Genomic DNA, 22,517 nt, shown 5'->3' with positions numbered 1-22,517 from the left:
TCTGTGATGTAGTTGAAGAAGAGTTTGTGTCATATGACGCTCATGGCAATGAAACATACTTGTACACAAAATCAGGCCAGAAAGCAACAATTGGAAGACCAGATGACTTGACAGTTTTTGAATTCTGGCATATTAGAATAAATCAAATATTAAAGGAAAAGATGGGGGTCACCATGCCTGTTTTCTACAAATGTACGATGGAAAGTCAACTGTTTTCACGAAAATCACTAAAAATCAACCTCATACAAAACAATTCAAGTTCTGAAATTTTCAAATTCTCATCATACAATAACACAAAATAAAAACTAATAACAGTAAAGACTGAAATAAAAAAACGTGCGACTAAATGGAATTATTTATTTTTTACTAAATTCACCACTTTTACACCCAACATTTTAGAGATTAAAACTTTTATTTGATGGAATATTTTTCCCCTCCAGTATTGTCAAAAATTGTAACACTCTTTTCGTAGCAGCTAAGTCATACATATCTTGTACTTTTGAAAAGAAATATTTTGTCCGGTACGTCACTGTGCTCAGTGTTTTTCAAAATTTGGCTAAATGGAGCCAGGAATTCGAAGTTTGCATACTGATCGTCATTCTGTGTGCTTTTCAGCATATAGCTGTGAACACGCAGAGGTAGTGTGGCGTAGTAGTTTATTTACAATTCAGCATTGTGCTCTTTGCCCCAATATCTGAACTCTGGACAGAACAAACACTCGGGACATCTGACCCCTGATAAGAGAGCCGAGCGATTGGCATATGTTAATATTCAAGGTCACGCATTTTGATCTACAGACCAGCTGAGTGGTGCATCCAAGGACGCGTGTCACTGTGGAAAACAGGTATAGTAGTAGCTTTTCACACTTTTAGTGAAGAACTTACTCATGTACAGAAAAGCATGGGTGACTACTTTAGTGTCATAAACTGTTTCCTCGATTATTGGTTTGATTCAGTCACGGTGGCACAGATTCAGAATTGAAATAATGTCTACACAAGAACTTGTCGGTGCAAAGATAATGCCAGAGATGGTGCGCGGAAGTTGCGAATCGGCTCTGAATATGTGAATCCGAATTTCTGCTCGCATTCACTTCAAAACTTCGGGGTTCATCTACTTATCTGTATGGGACAGAACTGAAATTGTAAAATCAGGTAGTTGTCGAAATGGCGACTTTCGACCCTTTGCCGTTCACGACTGATGTGTAGGTCGATGACCATCGCTTCGGTTTATTTTATTTGTAGTGAATTAATTCAGTAGCTAGAGAAACACTGTTGTTATCCGATTATGTAGTTTGGAGGTCACTGCCAACCCTACACCTGAAATTGATCGCTGACGTTGTTGTGTGGCGAGCTTAAAATTCCTATCGGCCGTTTGATGCCCGGCCCAGCATTACCACACGACTCGTATATAGTCGCTGTCGCTCGTAACGTTCGTAAACTACGAACAAAAATGAAAATTAACGAAAAAAATACATGCCCTATCGGCCATTTACGAACAATTTTGTTATTTTTGAAGCCTGATTTTCGGTCAAGATTATGAATTCGGGGAAATACTGTCATACCTCGTCTTTCAAAAACTACTCTGCCCCTATCATCGGCGCATCGACAATGGTAATAGCTTTGGACTTTGACCTGTGCTAACATGAGCATGCGCGAAAAGGTTTCAAGATCCCCGGGTCGTGTACTCTCATACTGGTATGTCATGCATTACGGTAGTTTCGAGATACCCAAACACTCACATGCTGTCAACTTTCCGAATGGACGCGGGTGAAGCGGATCGAGGGAAGCGGGCAGTTACAAATGCTTCAGATAGATAGTATCCTCAGCTGGGAAGAAAGTTGGGCATAAAAACGGCACCTGATATGAAAAAATTGGAAACAATGAAACCGCCGAGAAGAGATCAAGACAGTCAGCCGGAAAGACAGTCGAACTGCAGTCCGGACCGCCCATGGCATGGTCACGGTTGAACGATGTACCGTACCGCAAAGTGTTTGTCTGTGCATGGAGGTGGAAACGAGCCGGAAATCTTAGCCGGAAATCTTAGTTGTCATAGATTTGTCATTTGACGATCTGCAGATTGATTTTTTTTCAGTGAACTTGCCAATTTTAATAGGTTTCCTTCAAAATATTTTACAAGAAACTGTCTCAGCAAATGTTATGAATACTGATAGTTTTCTTTGATGATCCAAAGACAATGCTGTGCACAGTCCCAAGACGAAAACGTTTATCCAGACAAAAAATAAATGACGATCATCTGCAGCGTTTTAAAAGTATAACTGTCTCTAAGAAAACATTAGCAGGATCACCAGTCTCAGTTTGCGTACTTAAATTTGATGTTATAATGAGACAAAATTTGTGCGAAACCACAGACTGCCAAATGTTCTGATCAGTGGTTGTTTAAAAGAATTTTAGAGATGAACATGGCATTATGACAGCAGCTACCAAGAGGCACCACCTAGTACCTATGGATGACATGCATGCTTTCAAAGTAACAGAGCTTTCCAAATATGAAAAACAGGGGAGAGATTTTCTAGCATCTAAAACTTGTGCAAACACTGATAATATTAATGACCACTTCATATATTAATGTATATAATCATCAAGCACTAACCACACACACAAAGGGAGTTACGATTTGTGTCACAATATACTTGAAAATGTTATGTTGTGCAATAAAGATCGATTAATGAATAACATTCATGGGCCGGTTGACCAAAATGACACACTTTTTTGAAACAAGAAGAAATTTCAATGTTACAAGCACTCATGATCCATGATATACTGTTATTTAATGGATCTTTTGAAAATGTGTTTCAAAAAAAAGTAAAAGGAATTTTTCACTTTCCTTTGTCTATAATGAAATCATTTATCATTTCAATACCCTTAACGTCATTTATTGAGTACCAGAAGTGCTTGTTGAACATGGGCGGGCTCAGCATTACATAATTTGTGCTTACTAATTTATTTTGAACCAAATTCGTAAATTTACTAACAATTTCGAAAGGCCAGGGAGAGCACAGCTTTGTAAGCTGCTTCACTCGCTTAACCCGGAAAACGAGCCAACCAGAACTTATAACGACATGAATTTGACAGAGACCTAAATATGAACATTTTTCTGCATCTTCGTTGAACATACAGCAACTACCTCGAACGAGCAATTGTCTCGAAATTCGGGGTTAAAATAACCTCGGTCGAACATTTACGTCGAACATCGAGTACATCGGGCGATAGTCTCTCATCATACATATCAATGAGTTCTATAAGTACTACCCTAGCTTTATCTCGATGACCGTCCGTCCGTACCTAAAGAAATATACCGGTAACCATACACAAGTTTTTAACTTGTGCGGCAATTCTGATTTTACATCCCGTAATATTGATTAGTGAATTAGTCAATTAAGAAGCACATTATGTTATTCTCCTTCCTAAAATATGTTATTATGAACCCCTCCCCCCTCCCGTTTTCCTCTACGTCACAAAAGTCTCTTCCGGCGTCGCGATATGATTTTGGTTATCTTTTCCCGGGCTACATTTTCAGGGCTGAAATGTTATACTTGTCTTCGTCACTTTGAAATGATGTGGCGTCGAAGGCGATACAAATGTGAACTACATTTTGCACAAAGAACAGAGACACGACAAACTGCTCAGGTCATTAATACGGTTATTTGAGGTCAATTGTATCAACGCGGTCTCCGATTAATGAAATGCAGTTATGTAACCCTGATGGAGTGGATGACTTTCCCCCAAAACAAATTCGAGCCAGGAAAAAACAACTGTCAAATACTTCCATCAAGTCAATGAGAAAGGCTGTATGGAAGAATGGATTTAGCCTGCAGGGAAAAATGGATTTTATTTGCATGATATGCGTTCATACTGTGAACAGAAATGCGTGTTGTTGTGACATGGAAAACAGTGATGACGTAACAATCTTAACGAGCTTGTGCACGGGGTGAAAACACTATTTAGAGTTTAAGTCAGAAAAGATGAGAAGGAAGACATTAGATCGCTGAAACTGAAGTCAAATATTTTACATTCAAGTTTCACTTTTGCTCGGGCAGACAAAGTCACTAGTTTTCCGACAGAAATTGCAGTGGACGCAAATACTGTACACATTTAAAGGGCTCGGACGAGGCCCCCGGACGTGACCTGTCCGGGCTGATTCTGGCTGCCGGTGAAACACAAAGGTTGATCATTTGGGTGCATGGATGACAATAGGTATTGTGCCCTCTTTCCAAGACTTTCCAAGGTATCTATCATTTATTGTTACATATTGCAATTGCATATCTTGTGGTACACCAGCTTCAGTATATTCTTCCATGGAGATAGCCTTCCCACCTCCGTGCTTCCCAGTATAGAGGTCTCGCTTCTACCTCCATGTTCCCTGTATAGTAGTGAAGATCACCCGTTCTGTACACATGATCACGTGGATTCATTCACAAGGCAGGTGAGCAAGCTATGCAAAAGCTATGCTACGCTGTATAAAAAGGGCAGAGTTCAGCAACACTGGTTCTCGCCGGGGTTGACTACAAATGTTTGGAAGTCGGTTTGATAACCCGTTTCATTTCAGTCAGCGTTGTGTTGTCCGTGAGCTCCAATCGAACTTTGACCTTTCCTTTGTGTACGATTATTGAGTCTCGCATCTGGTTATGCCATGTTATGTACATGCGCGTACACTGAATTGTGACCGTCCTTCGAGTTGGATATGTGCTGATTCATGCCTGTTCTGACAAATCTCCTTCTTGATAACCTCTAGTGACTCTTTAAACGTGATGCACCCGTCAGCGCGTTAACAAAGAAATAGGTTTGCTTCATTTACTCAATGAATCGTCATGTTCTCAATCCCGATCCTACCACAGCCTAACCTAATATTATCCTTTCCTCATGCCTGAGCTGCAAAATTAACAAAGTTCTCGACGTGATACTAAAGTGTCAAAATTTCAAAAACAATTCCACAGTCCCTGCTCAAGGGACTGGGCATGGCTATCAATAATGATTAAGTAAACCACTATTTGTGATTCTTGAAATGACCAATTCTGTAAGGAGTTAATATTTGTATTCCATTTGTACGAGAAATGTACTGTCGATGTTATTGGCAAAACAATGAACATTGTCTCCAAATGTGAACATGGGAACAGACTATCTACACGGGTGTCTGCAAAACTGCTTCAAACTTTCATGCAGTTGCAAACTTTCTGTCCAGCGCAAACAGTCATCATATTTTGAAAAATTAAATCAGAGTGAATAAAGAGGGGCCTGAAACTTTGTAGTCCCAAACTTAATTTAATTCCTCTTGAGAATTTTTGTGCCCACAGGAATTTCGACAAACATCTCGAAGTAACATTAAATTTAAACACACTGTTTTTGAAGTCATTTTGATATATATTGCGTCATACACTGACTGCACCCCAGCGCAAAGAGGCCATCACTTGAGGTGTACGCCCACTCAGTTTATCGTTCTGTGAAGATCAAACGGATGAAATTAATCATATACATTCAGCTGTATCGCGAATGGCAGTGGCTAAGTACCTGGCTGATCTTTCCAATATCCTGAACCGCAAATACTGCATGCACAGACGACTAAGAGCAGCAACCCATCCGTTCGTGCACACATGCGTCAGTGATTCCCAGCATCCAATGGCATCAAGCACTGCCATACGTGTGTAACGTCGGGAACACTACGTGGGGTAGAGTAACCGTGTCTGGGCCGATAACAAACTCAACCAAATTTTCTGGTATGATTTTCATGAGCGCGTTGCTCATTCAAACATATTCACAGCGAACGAGAATGAAAACAAAGATGTCGAGCGAAACTGGTATATAGTCGAGAAATTTCTCGGTTTATATGCTGTACATTGTGTGTATGGTACGTTGTTATGCATGACTGTGAATGAGGTGTGTTATTAAACACATAGTGAATGGCCATGAGGGTATTTTGACAGCATACGTATGTAACCCTCGGGCCTGTATGTTACCCTCAAAAAATTGTTTCCTTTTGGGAAATAGTCTGTTTTTTAGACTCGCAGTCCCTCATGGTACAGACATACTCTGTTACCCTCATGGCCAGCCTGAATGAATATGTGTACAATGATAAGGCAAAAAAAAAAAAAATAATAAATCGTACTGTTCCGATAATATGGTTTTCAAAAATAGGGTAAGTAGGTCGACAGGAATTTTTTCGAAATATTTTTATTTTTAAATATACATTTTCAGGTGTTCAGGGCGTCAAACACTGGCAACATTTCTAGAAAAATGTATCATACATATAAAAGGAAAAAAAAGACATCCTCGTTTAAGCAAAAATCAAATGCCAAGTAACGAACGCGTGATTTTATTGCTTTTCCTTTCTGTCTTTCTTCTACCGTGTTTACGTAGCTCTAGAAAGTTTAGGGTCGGCAAGTAAAAAAAGGGTAGGTCGGGTTATCGGAACAGCACAATTTGTTTTGTTCGGCCTAACAAGAATGTTGCTGTGCAATATGAATGTCACTTATTCAGTGCAGTCATGCTAGCGCACCGAGCCGTCTTTGTGGCATATTTACTACCCATACTATTAATTATTTTAATTACAGTTACACTGACTTCCCATCCTCTGAGACTACGACGGAACACAGTACGAGATGCCAAAGGTTAAAGGTGAGTAGTGATTTAATGTAGCTTCTCGTAGGACAGGTGAACTACCGTACCGTACCATAGTACCGTTTGTACACGGCAACAAATTTACGACCGCAATGTGATTTTAATACCAGTCGGTTTCTAGATCTTTTACTTTGATGATTACTGATTTTGCGGGAGAAATTTTCAAAATACGTCGTATTCAAAACCAGAAATGTTGAGAGGGAAGGGACAAGTGATTTTGACGACTTTGCACAATTCGCAAAAGAGATAACCGTACCTGCATTAGGTATGCGCTAGTCTTTCACAAGCTGACAAGCGCGGTGCGAGTATTGAGAGAGAGAGAGAGAGAGAGAGAGAGAGAGAGAGAGAGAGAGAGAGAGAGAGAGAGAGAGAGGATGTCAACTCAATTCTGTTTTCTACGTATCTCAGGCTTCCTAGAAAGGATAAAGGATGGCGATCATATCATCGTTGCCGAAGGGTACATATTTTTATTTGAAAGAAGAGGATATCTCAAGGCTGGACCTTTCGTACCGGAGGTCATGCTAGAGAATCCAGAGATGGTAAGAAGTGCTTACAAGGAGTTTGTACATGCCGGAAGTGACGTAGTGTTGGCATTTACGGTGAGTTCATTTGTGTCTACTGTATGTTATATTAGGGACTCTTATAAAAGGGTATTTCCTTTTTTAGTGTTTGAAGTGCACTGGTGGCTTAAACCATGCTGGCTCGGTACCCCTTGTTTGCAAGAAAGGCCGTTTAGGGTGCATTACCTTATGGTTGAGGATAGAGCTGCGTAGTGAAATGGGCCCGGGGCTGTGAAAGTCTTAGTACTTCAGAATACGTTCCAACGGCAACATTTTACACTTCTCTACCGGTTGCTTGAGCAGGCTAATTTCGAGCTAGTGGTGGAATTGGTGTTTCTCTGACGGACTAGAATATTTTGATGTTTGGAAGAATCATACACCACTGTTTCCTCCCGTCCCCATCTCTCTGTCTGTCCATGCCGGAAAATGCCGAGAGGTTTGACCGTTTAAGAAGGGCTTGACTACGCAGTTTCTGCGTAGTGAAGCTTCATTACGTATTCATGGTGACCCCTGGCCAGCTGTCAATAACTTTGGGGGCTTTTGTCTTTTGGCCTGCTTTGCATATGCGTCGTTGGACACGACCTGCCAATCACCCTGGTAGTCAATTAAACTATTAATTGACTGTTTACCGACCCAATTAACACTATCCAGCAGTATCAGTCATATTTTAATCGCGTGGCCCGGGTGGGCACAACGTAGGAACGCGTGTATTTCTATGTGTACGTTTCACTTGTGGTGTTGTTTGTACCATCGTGTTTGAAGTCCTTGTTTCACCCACCGTCCCTCCACCCACGGTGTTTCACCTACAGCATTACCTTCAAGGTGACAGGCTTACTATTAATGTTCAGTATCATTGCACCGAGTTCTGCCCACGGTGAAAACCACCTGTTTTGCCTACTAATTACTGCCCGTCGCTGCCCGTCCTGAATGTAGCCTATCTATAGCTACAGTAATCACATAAATCATTTATCAGTTTTGATGTATATACTCCTAAATTGTAAGTTTGATCAAAATCGAGACCACATTCAAGGGCTATGCAGACTGTCCATGTACGCACACACAGTGACAAGAAGGCGGCAAACACCTACTCACCAAGCACATCGAATCGGCGAAAAGAAGCATAAAAAAGCTAGGCTCATCGCCAAAACAAACGCGCCAAGCGCTAACAAAAACCCATACCAAGCGGCCCTTTTCAGGGCCACCAAATACTCCAAAAAGGGAACTACAAAAAAATACGATAAAATGACATAGAACACACAAACACTTAAAAGAAATAACAAAAATCGTACACATATCAAACAATTGAAACACAACATTAAATACAAAATAAACAATCACAGTAACGTAACAGAAAACATGGCCGTGGAAATAAATCAGCTATTTCCAAAGAAAAGCCGACAACAACATGATTCAACAACAACCTATCATCGCTCAAACTATGAAACTCCGAAAAATAGTACTAGGCAAAAGCCTTAAAATTCATTCGGACACCAACAAAACCAAACAGAATAAAACCACCTCAGGATTTCAACAAATAAAGTCGTATAATGTGACTACGCTACATCGTGAGACACAAACAATCGCAACAACACCAATTCAAAGAAAAGTCAAATTGGACTCCACGAACAACAAAAAAACAAAAACTTGAAAGCTATCTGAAGCTTTTAAACTCGCACTTCTAGAGATACCCTTTCAAACAAGGAATAAAACATGTCGCGTGCCAAAAGAATCGCGATAAACCAGCTTGCAAACATTGGACAAATTTTGGGAAAATAACCCTTCGACAAGGGTCGGTTTTTCGTTATTGTCAACACAAACGATTACGTACTCGAATGCGAAGGCAATTACGTAACACTCAGTATTATACACAACAAGTCAGAACAAACAGTAAACAAAGTAAACGAACTATTAATTAAAATGTACGAGAACAAGCACATCAACCAGGATACTTGTAAGTATCTTGATCCAATAAACATAAAATCCGTACCCCGCAGTGGTACTTATTGCCTAAAAATTAACAAACCTCCGCAAAAATCTAAAAGACACACCAGTCAAAACAAAATTTACCGAAGTAAAGAAATATAGAACAAACAAACCGAACCACCAAACGGACTCACAACGTGACCAAAATTAATATACTTGCCTCGCTAATCGGAAAGCAAGACCACTAAAATGCATTAAAATAAATTTTCACAAACACAAACTAAGGAAAAAATCTACACTGCGACTGATGAGAAACCACACTCGGGTTTCGAAACGCAAGCGTCAAAGGGCGACTCTATCAACTTTTGTAACAACATAGGTCCGGCTGCGTCTGGCCATAAGCTTTCCCCACACAAACAAATCATTACCGTACACACTAATCCAAACTTCTCTACAAATATCCAAAGCGAAACAAACATTTCATTAACACAAACAATCGGATAAGAATGTAGGAACACATTTTCGAAACGAATCAAACACAAACTCGACACAAAACATTTAGGATAGTTAGGTGGGGAGCCTGTTTCACATTTTTACATCTCGCTATACTGTCTATGATTCTAAAAATAAAGTCATCTGACACTTTTTCTGTATACGCGGTTTGGCAAAACTCATCTCTTCAATCGAAAGTCGGGCGATTTCATGGTTCTTTGGGGCACTTAAGTGTACGTCGAGCTTAAGGAATGTAGTTACATTCGCGATGTTTTATTCGAAAATTATTTATTCCTTCAAGGGCAAATGCACATAATTTATGCTGTTGGAAATACTGGCCGCTCATAAACAAGACAATAAACTCAATATATGTGCATCTTTACTTATATTGTCAAAGTACCACCGACACCCACAAAAAACAAATGGTTAAGTCCAGGTATTTGCAACTCTGCCATCCGACTGGTCAACAGGAAATCAACCATAGGTGTCTTTTGGCACGCGTATACGCCAGTCACCTAGGCGACGGTAATCTGCACAACTTATCACCATCGGGAAGGTACTCCTCCCCATATACCACTGGTGATCCCTCCCTCAAGGCACTGCGTCATTCGACCAAGCATTGTTATTGTAATTTCCTGCATAAAATTAACAGCGAGGTCAACCGGTCAAAACCTCTCGGCATTTTTTCTCATCTCTCTCTCTCTCTCACTCTCTCAAAATCTTTCTATCAAAATCTCTCTCAAAATTAATGCATATCTTCACTATATTCACTTTAATAGTACTATGCTCACCGCGAGAAAATGCGGCTGATTGGAAGAGAAAATGATCTACTGAAGCTGAATGTAGATGCCCTGCGCATGGCAAGAGAGGTTGCAGACGACACTGGAACCCTGATGGCGGGAAACATCTCTAATACGAATTTATATTCTCCAGAAAAGAAAGAAAATGATCCGATCATCAAAGAGATATTTAAAGTAAGTTGTAAGTCAGAAATAGACTCAGTGAAGTGTAGCTGACGGTGTCGGAGTAATGAAAAATTGATTTTCACAAACTGGAGCTTATATCCTCTTAAAGTTCCATTAGCTGTATCTTCTGGCGATTTTTCCGTTAATTTTGATTGAAATGATCACTGGCTCATGTTGAAGAGTGTGTCAAATAACAGAGAATCGCATATTATTCGGAAACATTACGTGCCCGACAACTAAATAACATGTGATTTTACAACGAAAATTTCAATTTTGTCCGGACAGAAATACAAACTCTGTTGACATGCGGATTACAACGTAGGCATTCTTCTGCACCTGCGCGAGCCATTTACAGCAATTTAAAAATAAATATTCATTACTTATGCCCGGTACTTACGTCGTAGTCCATTGTCCGAACACGTTGCGTAGCCAGATGTCTGGCAATCCACGACGCAATGTTGTTTTGATCCCCCAATAAAGGTGAACTTGTACATCTCGCGTGATCGCGGCGTCACCATATCTGCGTTCTCCCCAGCACGCTGAGCATGCCAGACGTCAACAAACGAGCTCGGAAGGGCAACACGTTTGGACAAAAATTAGCAGTTTTATGTGGCTATAACATCACTAATCATGTTTGTTTCTTCGTAAAACAACATTTTGCAACAAATATGAGCCTCCAACATGGAATTTTCCGGAGTAAAAAATGGTCAAAAGTTACAAATAATGGCCCTTTAAGTGTACCACGCATGCGTAACGCCTCCGTCAGTTTCCGCACAGAAGCAAGATTATGAGTGTTTCTGTGCATGTGTAAGCAAATAATGTGAATCTACTCAACTTCTTCGATGTTCGGCTTACTTGGCACGTCTATTTTAAGGGCTAACCTACTCCATATTTATTCAAATTAACATAAAATTTGCATGTTCTTCCAGGAACAAGTCCAGTGGGCGGTTGACGCCGGAGCGGATTTCATCGTGGGAGAAACATTCGCCCATCTAGGAGAAGGAATCCTTGCCTTGGAGGCAATTCAAGAAGTCGGAAACGGTAAGATACAGTACTGGTAACAAAATTAAGGCATTAATGTGTTAAGGTATGCAGTTATTGTACATTTTTTCTTAAGGTAGAACACGCCTCGCGGACTGATAGTCGGACTGTCAAATTTCTACAATTCTTTTCTGATCTACCACTTGTGGGGGTTCATTTTAAAGCTCTTGTAGAAAGAAAAACTTACACCATCTTAGTTTTCGAAAATCCAAAATTTACTCCGCCCACCCGAGAGTTCAGACAAGAATTGTGACCATTTTGAATTTCTAATGTCGCAAAATGTTGGGTAATTTGTTTTGCTAGTTCCAATCTTTGCAAGGTGATCCCCGATTTTTATTGTTGATTTAGTAAGAGAATGGTTAAAAGTTTCAGGAAAGTTTGAGCAGAAGTTAAAATCTTTCACTTTCGCGGCGCATGCTACCTTAAACATAACATACCAGTGTCAAAATAACGGGCCATCACGGCATTTCGGTACGTTGTCAATAGTTACATGCGTAAATCTATTTTCTTTCTCCCTATGCATTCTCCGAAGGTCTACCCAGTGTGATAACATACACAGCTGTGGCAGCCGAGTACAAAGATGGTAAATATGTTGCATGTGACGAGGTACCTTACGACCAGGTCTGTCAGAAAACGTACGATGCCGGTGCGACCGTTGTTGGTCTGAACTGTGGACGTGGACCTGAAACAATGATTCCCATACTTGAACAGATACGAAAAACATACAAGGTGTGTACACCGACAAGCTTAAAGTACACGTATGCATTCACATATACACACAATATACATCAACTCTGCAGGCGTGGTCTAAAGAAATGAAACTATAACCGAATGCAGAAAGGCAAAGGTGTGTAAATATAAAAAACTCTCAGCGCAAAGTTACTGAGAATGTAATTACTTCCATTTTTATATTTTTTCAGCAGAATTCAGTCAATTTCTTCAAAATGTGTTACAAGCACAAATAAATTATTGCCTATGCTTATTTAGCGGCGATTTATGTCATATTTCCATGTTTTGATCGATTTACCCTTACGAACATATATTTACGCAGTTATGATTTTCGGTGTGATCCGTTATGGTCTGGCTAAGACATGTACAGTTTCTTGTGTGTTAATATGTTTTAATGTCCAAAGTCATTACATACCCGTTCTTTGACCGATATTTGTTCAAAGTTAAATAAAGGAAGTATACTATAACGTACGTATGCAGGTCGATTGGTTTTGCAGCGTGGTTCAATATTGCTGCCAGGTAGCCCTTGTCTTTCATATTTTGCGCCATTACCAAACGCGCCACAACTGAAAGTATCATATACCGATGCCAACGGTAATTCCAACCCGTTTGCAACTTCTATACGTATATTGCATATAAAATTACCTAAATGCCATTTTCAACTCCGAAATTATCAAGCTCAAAAATTGACACAATTTTTTATCAAGATATACATTTGGTGTGAAAATGAGTCAATTTTTTATTGGAGTGGAAATTTGCTCCTAAAATATAAACTGACAACATATTGGCTTTGTGTATTCGTTTTTGCACGTAATCTTACTGCACAATATGTCGTAGTCTCTTATGTCCGACCATTTTACACATCGAAAGGCACTGGTTTAAAAAAATCATCCCAACTTAATGTAAATAATACCAGAACGTAGCCGGCAATTTTCAATAGAGAAACTCAAGCATTTAAGTCCATTCTTATGTTTAAAATCTTCTTGTTTACGCCTTTATAGGGACCATTGGCCGCGTTGCCTGTGCCTTACAGAACGACAGAAAAGGAACCATCCTTTATGACAGTAACGGACCCAACCAACGGTAAACATCTTCGGATTTTTTTATTTTTTATTTTTTGCCTATTGAATGCATTAAACAGGCATTTCGGTTCACGGGTTTTCACAAATTCATCGATTGGAGTCCCGTATCCGTCCATAAGTGCGAATTTGTTTTCTCTATTAAAACGGAATGCTCACTCACTGTGTGATGGTCTTGTTTCGTTTAATATACTTTTGGGACCCTCGTGCCTCATAGAGCACATTTTAGTGCCGTCGGATGCTATCATCAGACTCCATTTTTCTCACTCCCCACGCATGTATATATGTGTGTATGTGTGTGCTTGTGCAGTGTGTAAATGGGTATATGATAATTATTTGTTGAGTTTTTCCTCCAATTTCTAGTGTTCGTTATAAGATTTTACTCGGATTTTGTAAGTCTGTTACAGAGCCTCTCAAGTTTATATTTGATGAGGTTGCCGACTTATTGGTGAGTTTAGCTTTTCGTTGTGGGTAATTGGCCCCGTTGTAATGAGCTGTTTCACTCGATTGAAAATATCGTGAAGTTTTTATTTTCTTCGACCCTAGGCGAACGACTCTTCCCTGTTAATCTCGATGTCGCCTACTGCTCTCGCACAGATATCGAGAGATTTGCTGACAAATGCAAAGAGCTGAACATCCTGTACGTTGGTATATGCTGCGGCAACCAGGCGTGCCTCACCCGCACCCTGGCCGAGCGACTCGGCCGAAATACCCCGGCCAGCAGATTTAGCCCGGACATGTCCAAACACTGCATCTTTGGCGACGACGAGGCTGTCGATAAATCTAACCAATCGAGTGTACGGGCACGCATGGAGCAAGAGCAACAACGCACCGATAAACTGTAGACACCCACCGTGCAAATGGATGAAGGACATGTAATTGGAGATACCCAATCCTGCCATGAAATAATAATGAGCCGTTTCAGATTAAAAATACCAACAACACGATTGGAACTAATTTGGGATAATTGGATGGTGAAGTTATGTCAATTTAATCTGCAAATGTAAGCTCACCTGCTTTAAGTTACACACTTGTTTTTATGAGTAATTTGTAATATCGTCTCATTCAGCTGTAGGGCACCTCACGATTTTGAGAAATTTGAAAAATATGAATATCCAATTATCCCAAATTAGTTCCAGTCGTGTTCAACCTATCAATGACCAAAACGTACATTAATTTCACTTTCCTTTTCCATCTTATCAAGAGCTGTACCACCAGACTTTATCGTAGCGATCTTCATAAACATAGCTTTGTTTTGAGATTTATGGAATTTGGCTTTCATCTAATTAACAGAAAGTCGTGTATTTCAAGAACTTGCGTTGTATCTCATTTTGTGCAATCTCTTTTATACAATATTACACTAAGTATTCCACTTTCGACAAAACTGACTGTGGTATTTGCAATAAAATTGTTAAGCAATCGGGCTATCCTATATTTCTTGTGATTTATGTAAAGGAACGAGGTGCGATGCTTTATTCTTTATTTTGTAAAAATATCAAACAGGAATCTGCTGACAAACTTCCAAAAAGCAGTTTGAGAAACGGAAAGTCTTACTCCATGGACAAAGACACCAGGCTTGCGAAATGTTGTTTTGTCTTGCGAATAATAGATTTAAGCTGCAGAATTTCTTTGTATTCATGTAAAGTAGGACTTGTCTTTGTACCCCGTGGAGTTTGAAGATCCACTAGCTGTAATTCTCGGTGTTATGTGCGCATTTTTGGTATGATATGTATTCCTATGCTACTCCCCCGATAACGTCAAAGCACCACTGCTCATCTTGTCAACATAGCCTGCGTGTATTGTAATGCCGAATATGACAATTGATTTGTAAGTCCAGACAAAAGCGATTAATTTGCAGACTTCGACATTGCATGGTATAAATGATACACCATGTGTTAAAGACTTATACTTTGTGTATATCAATGTACTGTACCAAGAAGAAAGATACTTTTTCCACTGGCTGAGGAGAACGAATGAAACTATTAGCAATAGTTACAGATTTTTCCCCTGTGATTCGTGCAAAACACAGGCATGACTCTTCAGATGACGATAAATTTGACGACAAATCTGAATCAAACATCGCCTTCTGGTACCCTCAACGAAAACTTAGTTTTCATGGATCGCAACATTGCTCTAAACAGAAATATTCGACATGATAAGAGACACTCCCCCCTGTTTAACATGTGCGCCCCCTAGCGTCGAACCCGCAACCCGACTTTAATTTCAATATCGTCTTGAAGGCATCCTTTTTTATTCCAATCTCTATCAAATGACGCATTCAGTCACTTAAACGATCCTCATTTACATGTCTCTAATGATGCAAAGCTATCGAGAGCAGTATTACACATACAAAAGTACTCTTGATCAAATTTCACGTCTGAAAATGGCTGGAATTCAGGATTGATTATAAAAAACCATTCAAAGTAGGATAGCTTGTTTTTTTCGACAGACTCGGCGTTGTTCTATTAAATAATAATAATAATAATAATTTATTTGTAAAGCGACAAACTCCACAGAAAAAGAAATCACAGCCGCTAAAAGATACATTACAATAAGAAAATGGATAACTAACCTTGTTCTATTAACCTTGAAAATCTGTACCCTTGTGATTTTGCTTAATTATGTCGGAGGACTAATTAGTCAGGGCCTCACAAACTCGTGTATGAAAGCCTTTAAATACGTTTCCGTTTTCAATTGGTGACGAACATGATGAAGATTCCTACGCACACAAAAGTCTACACAGAGACACGCAATCAGAAATTCTGACTTGCACTGTCCCTCGTCCTCCAAGTGCACAAGGCGGCTCCATAACACCGTGACGACGACTGGCACCCGGCGGTCTAGGGTATGCTTACTGAGCCAGCAAGCTGATAACATCATATATTATGTTACACTTGAGTGATGAATTGAATCTTCCTTCCCAAATTTGGCAGATAAGTGTGCATTTACGCAGAATTACTTCTCAGACAGCATCTTTGGGAAGGGGAGGGGAGTGGCCTGCAAGACGTTTACATGATCGACTCGGAATCCGAAGAGCGGTGAGCTCCGAAGACCCGAGCATGGCCACTGTGCGATATGATCGCTCATCGCGCCATTGACTTTGCAGAAGTTGGGTGAATTGGTATAAAAGAACTGACGTCACAGCTTACCGTGTTCTTGTACTTAAGAAGAAGGTTGTTGAAATACAGCTGTAGGATATGCAGAAGACGAGGAACCCCATTCAACGCGAAATGGTTCGGTAAAAAAATCAAAATGAGTAAACACGTAAATTTTATCAAATATTGAAACTGCCACCTTCTCTATTTAACTTCTCGTTGATATAACGTTATCATGCACCTTCGATAGCTCAGTTGGTAGAGCGGAGGACTGTAGTGTGAAAGCCTGTCATCCTTAGGTCGCTGGTTCGAATCCGGCTCGAAGGATTTTTTTTCAGCTTAATCCGATTTTCTTGCACTCTACTACACATTCTTACCGAATGGCAGGATGTTCCTCAAAAATAACCATACTTTTTGCAAAGTATGGCTAACAGTACCTCCAATAGCGTTATGCCACGGGACTAATGATAACAGCAAACACGATTGGAACTAATTTGGGATAATTGGATGGTGAAGTAACGTCGTTTAAATCTGCAAATGTAAGCTCATCCTGCTTTTCTTTTTAAGTTATATACTTGTTTTAATGAGTAATTTGTAATATTGCAACATTCAGCTATAGAGCATCTAATACTTTTGAGAAATTTGAAAAATATGAAGATCCAATTATCCCAAATTAGTTCCAATCGTATTAGCAGTGAAAGTATTAAGTCCAAATGGATACATCCGTCTGTAAATGACATAATACCGTCATTCTGTAATTGTGTCGACATATTGTTGAATCGAGTTCCTCTTGACACAAGGGTACGAGTGTTTACTACGGCGCGCCAAATGTTTCAAAAATATTTATCGTCATAGAGTAAAAATAAACTGTCAAATTTTCTTTCTAAAAAAAGTCTTAAACGTGTATGAATAACAAAGAAAAAGTTCTTTCGTCCATATCATCGCATTTTATTAATGTACCTTTTCATAAAAATAGCATTCATTTGAAAATACGTGTCATTAAATATTTGAATGTGTCTGTACAGATAATGATGACGTGCAACCGTCTTTCTTGATTGAAATAAAAATTCGATGGAATTACGGAAGAAAATAAACGAGAAAAGTATTATTGCAAAAAAGGGCAGAATGTTATGTAATGCTTAATTGTAAAATATTCTTTAAACCGTAATGAGAAGATAAACTTTTCAAAAATTTGGAAATACCACACTCCCATACTTATTGACGTACACATACACGTGTATTTGATATAAAGGTGCAATGAATGCTGATTATAAGGGAAAAAAAGAAAAAAAAAATCAAGCACACACCCAAAAAATATTGAAATGATTAAAAAAAACCCCACAAATAGTACTTGCACTACTACCAAAAAACAAAACGAACCACCATCAGGTCTGACTTAAAAAGAAAGAGAATCACAATTGAAAAGTCGACCGAGATCGCGCCGGCGTTGAGGCTGTAAAGAAACCAAAACGAGGTCAGCTTGGGAAAAAAACCAAAGCGAGGTTACAAAAAAAAAAGAGGTTACCCAAAAAAAAAAAAAACAAAAAAAAAAAAAAAAAACAAAAAAAAAAACAAAAAAAAAAACTCAGTAGAAAAAAAAAGAGGCCCGTTCGAGAAAAGAAAACAGAGTGGGATACCCCGCAGAAAAAGCACAACATGAAAATTGAATAATTGTCAACGTCATGATTGTTACAGTTTAATGCCAGATGGTTATGGATCATCACACTCGGATGTTGGACAAGATATTTTGGGTATTTCAGCGATAACTCTCAGCTTCTAGTCTTCAATATCATCTCATGGACGTCCAAGTTACCGACACGTCCCATTCTATATTAAACAGTTACCAGTTTTGGTTAAAAGTGGACAAAACACTCGTGGTGGTTCGTCGGCTGCCAGCGGTCCCCTGGCTCCAATGTCCACTCGAGGTGGTAAGCCAGCGGCCGGCGGTCCCGTCGCTAGTACAGTAGGCCTACACGCCGGCAACCAGCGATCCCCTCGCTGTAAAGTGTAGGGCCGCCTCTCCCAAACCATAGACAGTCTGTGCCCAAACCCCAACAAAACGATGGCTTGCCGCTAGCCCACGGTTACGTGTGGTTCGATACACAGCAGCCGCCGTGTGGGTATGCATAGTAAAATTGCATACCACCATGGATGACATCCATGATACCACACAGCGCGCAGCGCTCTCCGGTTCTGCATGGCAGGGCTGTGTGTTACCGGCGTGAAACGGCCTCCCGTATAACGCCGGTAACACACAGCCCTGCCATGCAAAGCTAGCAGCGGCCGCTATGTATCGAACCACACACGTATCCCGTGGGTTTAGCCTCTGAACGGAGTGTGGCAAAGGCAAAAATACTCGGGCTGAAACACTCCGTTTAAATTCGAGGCAACGTTTAGTTTTCACTAGTAGGGCCTACATGTAGAACGCGAACTCGCCCGACTTGACAGACACTGATCAAGCAGCCGCTATTTCTTTGTATACTGTAGCTCTGGGTGGCAGGGCCGGGCTGTGAGTTACCGGATACGGCCAGGCCGTATAACACCGGCGTTATACGGCCAGGCCGTATAACGCCGGTAACTCACAGCCCTGCCCTGCCACCCAGAGCTATGTATAGGCTACTGCACAAATATCGTAGCTCCATATATTGGACTGTGTGGATATAAAAATTTCTCCAATGGGGATCGACATGTCGTGTATGTGCCGGTCTAGCCCTGCGAGTATAGTGAGAGTGTCTGGCATTGCGAAGGCCGGACACTCTCGCCATACTCGTAGTCGTAAGGCTTTTACAGTTGCGTCGCTCGTCTTGTCGAACACGGAAAATGATGGACGTTCTCTCAACACGCGGCAGATTTCTTCAAAACTATTCATTTTATCATGATTTGGGTGATCTTTGAGGATAGACGAGGAATTAGCAAACAACGAGGTGGTTTATTATCATGGTATTTGAACCCGATGTATCGAACCACACGTATAAAACTGTGTAGAAATCATGTAGGCCAAAAGGCGATGACAGTGAGCTCCCTGCCATACCGCGTTCGCAATGTTGCTATGAAGGGTCATGGGTTGTACATCTCGCTCGTGATCTGACCTGTGGACTGCCTGAAATTGGCTCAGTTAACTTGACTCTCTGGAACTATTCACTGTTAACTTGGACGTTCTTTAGGTGATATTGCCCACTTCATTTCATCAAGTATGGTTTCAAGTAGAGCAGGGCCCAGCCAAACAGAGCTAGGTTTCAAGATGTCACGTTATCACTGAAATGCTCAATTAATATTCGTCAAACATTGGAGTATGTGGTGATCGGATTCCCCGCTGTTGGGGATTCATTGATCGAAGGAAACGTGAACCATTGAGTTTTTGAATAAAATAATTGTAATTTCGGGCTTGTTGTTTTTTTTTCTGTGGCGAGTGCTCGTTTTTTTTTTTCGTTTTTTTTTTTCTTTTTTTTTCTTTTTTTTTTTTGCTGTGGCGAGTCCTTTGTTTTTTTCTTTCCACAGGCCCATGCGTTTTTTGTATCTCTGTTCATGGCATTTTTTTATTTTTTCGTTTTTTTTTAATTTTATTTTATTTTATTGTAGATGAGATCCACTTTTGTTTAGAGCCATCACTGCCGAATTTTTTCACCGATTTTCTCTCTTTACTGTCAAAGCGGCTGGTGATTCATATTATATCTTTGATTATCTATAATATGTTTATTATGAGACTAGTGCTTTTTAATTTTCTTAAGTACATAAATAATTTTATGTATGCATGGCTTTTTTGTCCGATTCTTTTATAATTATTTTCTGTATGTGGTTCACGTTTTTGTTTTTTGTACTATTTTTTCCGAGTGGTAGTAGTGATTTTTAGTGATTTTCTTGTGAATTTTGTGGACGTACCACTGTATAACATATTTTTCTTTTCTTTTTTGTAAAATCAGCACTAATTGCACCTTTTACGCGAACTATTATACGTGTATGTATGTCGATAAGTATGGATGTATGACTTTTTCAAATCGTTGAAAATTGTTTATTTCCTAATTACGCTTAAAAGATTTTTTCTCAAGTTAAAATGAAGTATTAAATGACATTTCTGTCTTTTGTTTTTAATTATACTTTTCTTACTTATTTCCTTCCTAATGAGACCGAATTTTTTTTTCAATTGAGAAAGACAGTTTATTTTTGCACTGAATCGATAAATATTTTTGAAACATTTGGCGCGCCGTAGTTTACTACTAATTTAGACTAATTTTCGACTCCCAAAGTTGCATGGACTTTGCCCACTGCGTCACTCTCAAATAATGTTTCTTTTGGCAATATTTTTCTGTGAAGAATCGCACACCACTTTGGGGTATAACCTGAAATAGACAGAAGTACAATTTTAATTCTATAGCTTTTCTCTGTGTCTGTGTCTCAATGACGTGGAAGAGATTAATGTTAGAAATAGAAGTTGGTGAAGTTATATGAGTCTATCAGGTGTAATGAGCATTTACATGCTTAGCCAGCTATCATGGATATTTTATGTGATATATTGTATCGCGCCCTCATTTTGCCAAATATCATTTACTTCGTTTCATTAGTCGACGAAATTTTTTGTGCTATGGAATTTTCTGGAAAGTACAATTTTTATTTGGAATTGGGTTGCAATAGTTACATCGTATAGTGTGGCTAGCGTTCGTGGTGACAAAGTGGTGACAAAAATGAGAATTTCCTGAAAGATACAAACTTGAAGGTAAAATTTAAAGTCTTCTGCCAAAACTTACAAGTGGTAAAGGACTTAGACGTAATCAGAAGTGCAAAACAGGTGGTCGGAAGTCAAGGCATATATGGAGTTCAGTTCTTACCGAAAAACAAAGTGTGGATAATATATGCAAGAAATGAAGATTTCAAGAGAAAGTTGCTAGTAAAGGGAATCAATATAGCTGGTATGCATGTAATTTTAAGTTCAGCCGAATTTGACGAGGAAAATGCGGTACGCATCTCCATCCATGACCTGCCGCTACATGTAACGGACACTACAGTTGCCACGTTTCTGGACGGGTTCTATGAACGAAGTCAACCGGTTAGGAAATGTACTGTGACTGACCCTGAGGACAACACATCTTATTTCAATGGAAATCGATTTTGTTACGTAAAGCGGATAAAAAAGCCTATTCCGAATTTCACAGAGTTGTCATATTCCGATGCTAACGACATTCGTCGTACGTATAGCTTTAGGGTATTTTATACCGGACAGGACAGAGAATGTTATATTTGTCGTGAAGTTGGCATAAGCCATCAACGTGCCCCCGAAATCACCTCCGTCCTGCTTTGGTTGCAAGGAAGTTGGTCACCGTGTTTCTGAGTGTCCTAGGGGAAAGCAGTGTTATCATTGCAAAAATTTTGGGCATGTGGCAAAGGAATGTCCTAGAAATGATGCAGATCTTGTTGACCATTTTGTCGAATCATTTGCAAGTAAAGCAAAGGAAGCCGAAAAGCTGATAGACAAAGTCTTAAATCGCAATGGAAGCACTAGTTCACCTGAGTCACAACAGCAGAGATCCGAAAAGATCGATGTACCAGTAGAAGTACACCGTGATGCGGAAACAGTTGTTCCACCATTACAAGCGATGACTAGCGACAAAAACAGCGAAGAAGAGTCAGCAGGATCAACCAAATGTAGATTTTACAAGAAGTTTACAGTTCAGTAAAAGATGAAAAATTATGGGAAAAAGAGTGGGAAATAAGATCGTTTGGAGTCATGGATCACATCATAGTAGAGGAGTGGCAATCTTGTTTTCAAAAGAAAGTGATTTAAGTCTTAATGAAACGTGTTGTGATAGTGAAGGCCGCATAGTAGCCGCCTCGGTAAGCACTGAAGATGAAAAAGTGTGGTTGGTTAACATTTATACTCCAAATTCACCATTAGTTAAACAAAATTTTTTCACTTCTTTGGAAAAATTTGTCCAAAAAATGGAATTTGTTACGATGATATGATTGTATCGGGAGATTTAAATATTGCATTAAATCCTGATTTGGATAA

General features: G+C 39.6%; 1 protein-coding gene and 1 non-coding gene across 4 annotated transcripts; both read left to right on the top strand.

The window, feature by feature from the left end:
- The first annotated feature begins 735 nt into the window (after positions 1–735).
- Positions 736–14,853, top strand: LOC139142414 (betaine--homocysteine S-methyltransferase 1-like). Of its 3 annotated transcripts, none has more exons than XM_070712339.1 (8): positions 736–844; positions 6,566–6,629; positions 7,041–7,231; positions 10,387–10,581; positions 11,502–11,613; positions 12,146–12,342; positions 13,344–13,425; positions 13,968–14,407. In XM_070712339.1, the coding sequence occupies exons 2-8, from the start codon at positions 6,614–6,616 to the stop codon at positions 14,264–14,266; spliced, it is 1,092 nt and encodes a 363-aa protein (XP_070568440.1). In that variant the 5' UTR covers positions 736–844; positions 6,566–6,613; the 3' UTR covers positions 14,267–14,407. The 3 variants fall into 3 exon arrangements, with proteins under 3 accessions (XP_070568440.1, XP_070568439.1, XP_070568441.1); XM_070712338.1 differs by lacking the exon at positions 736–844 and adding an exon at positions 4,108–4,245 and having other exon boundaries at positions 13,968–14,853; XM_070712340.1 differs by lacking the exon at positions 736–844 and adding an exon at positions 4,323–4,443.
- A 1,903-nt stretch (positions 14,854–16,756) lies between these two features.
- On the top strand, positions 16,757–16,843 carry Trnay-gua (transfer RNA tyrosine (anticodon GUA)). The gene is given in 2 exon segments: positions 16,757–16,793; positions 16,808–16,843. It is a non-coding gene; the product is annotated as a tRNA-Tyr (tRNA).
- Positions 16,844–22,517: the final 5,674 nt, after the last annotated feature.

The sequence above is a fragment of the Ptychodera flava genome, chromosome 10, assembly GCF_041260155.1.
Source record: "Ptychodera flava strain L36383 chromosome 10, AS_Pfla_20210202, whole genome shotgun sequence".
NCBI classification, from domain to species: domain Eukaryota; kingdom Metazoa; phylum Hemichordata; class Enteropneusta; family Ptychoderidae; genus Ptychodera; species Ptychodera flava.
This window is presented reverse-complemented; position numbering and strand designations above follow the sequence as displayed.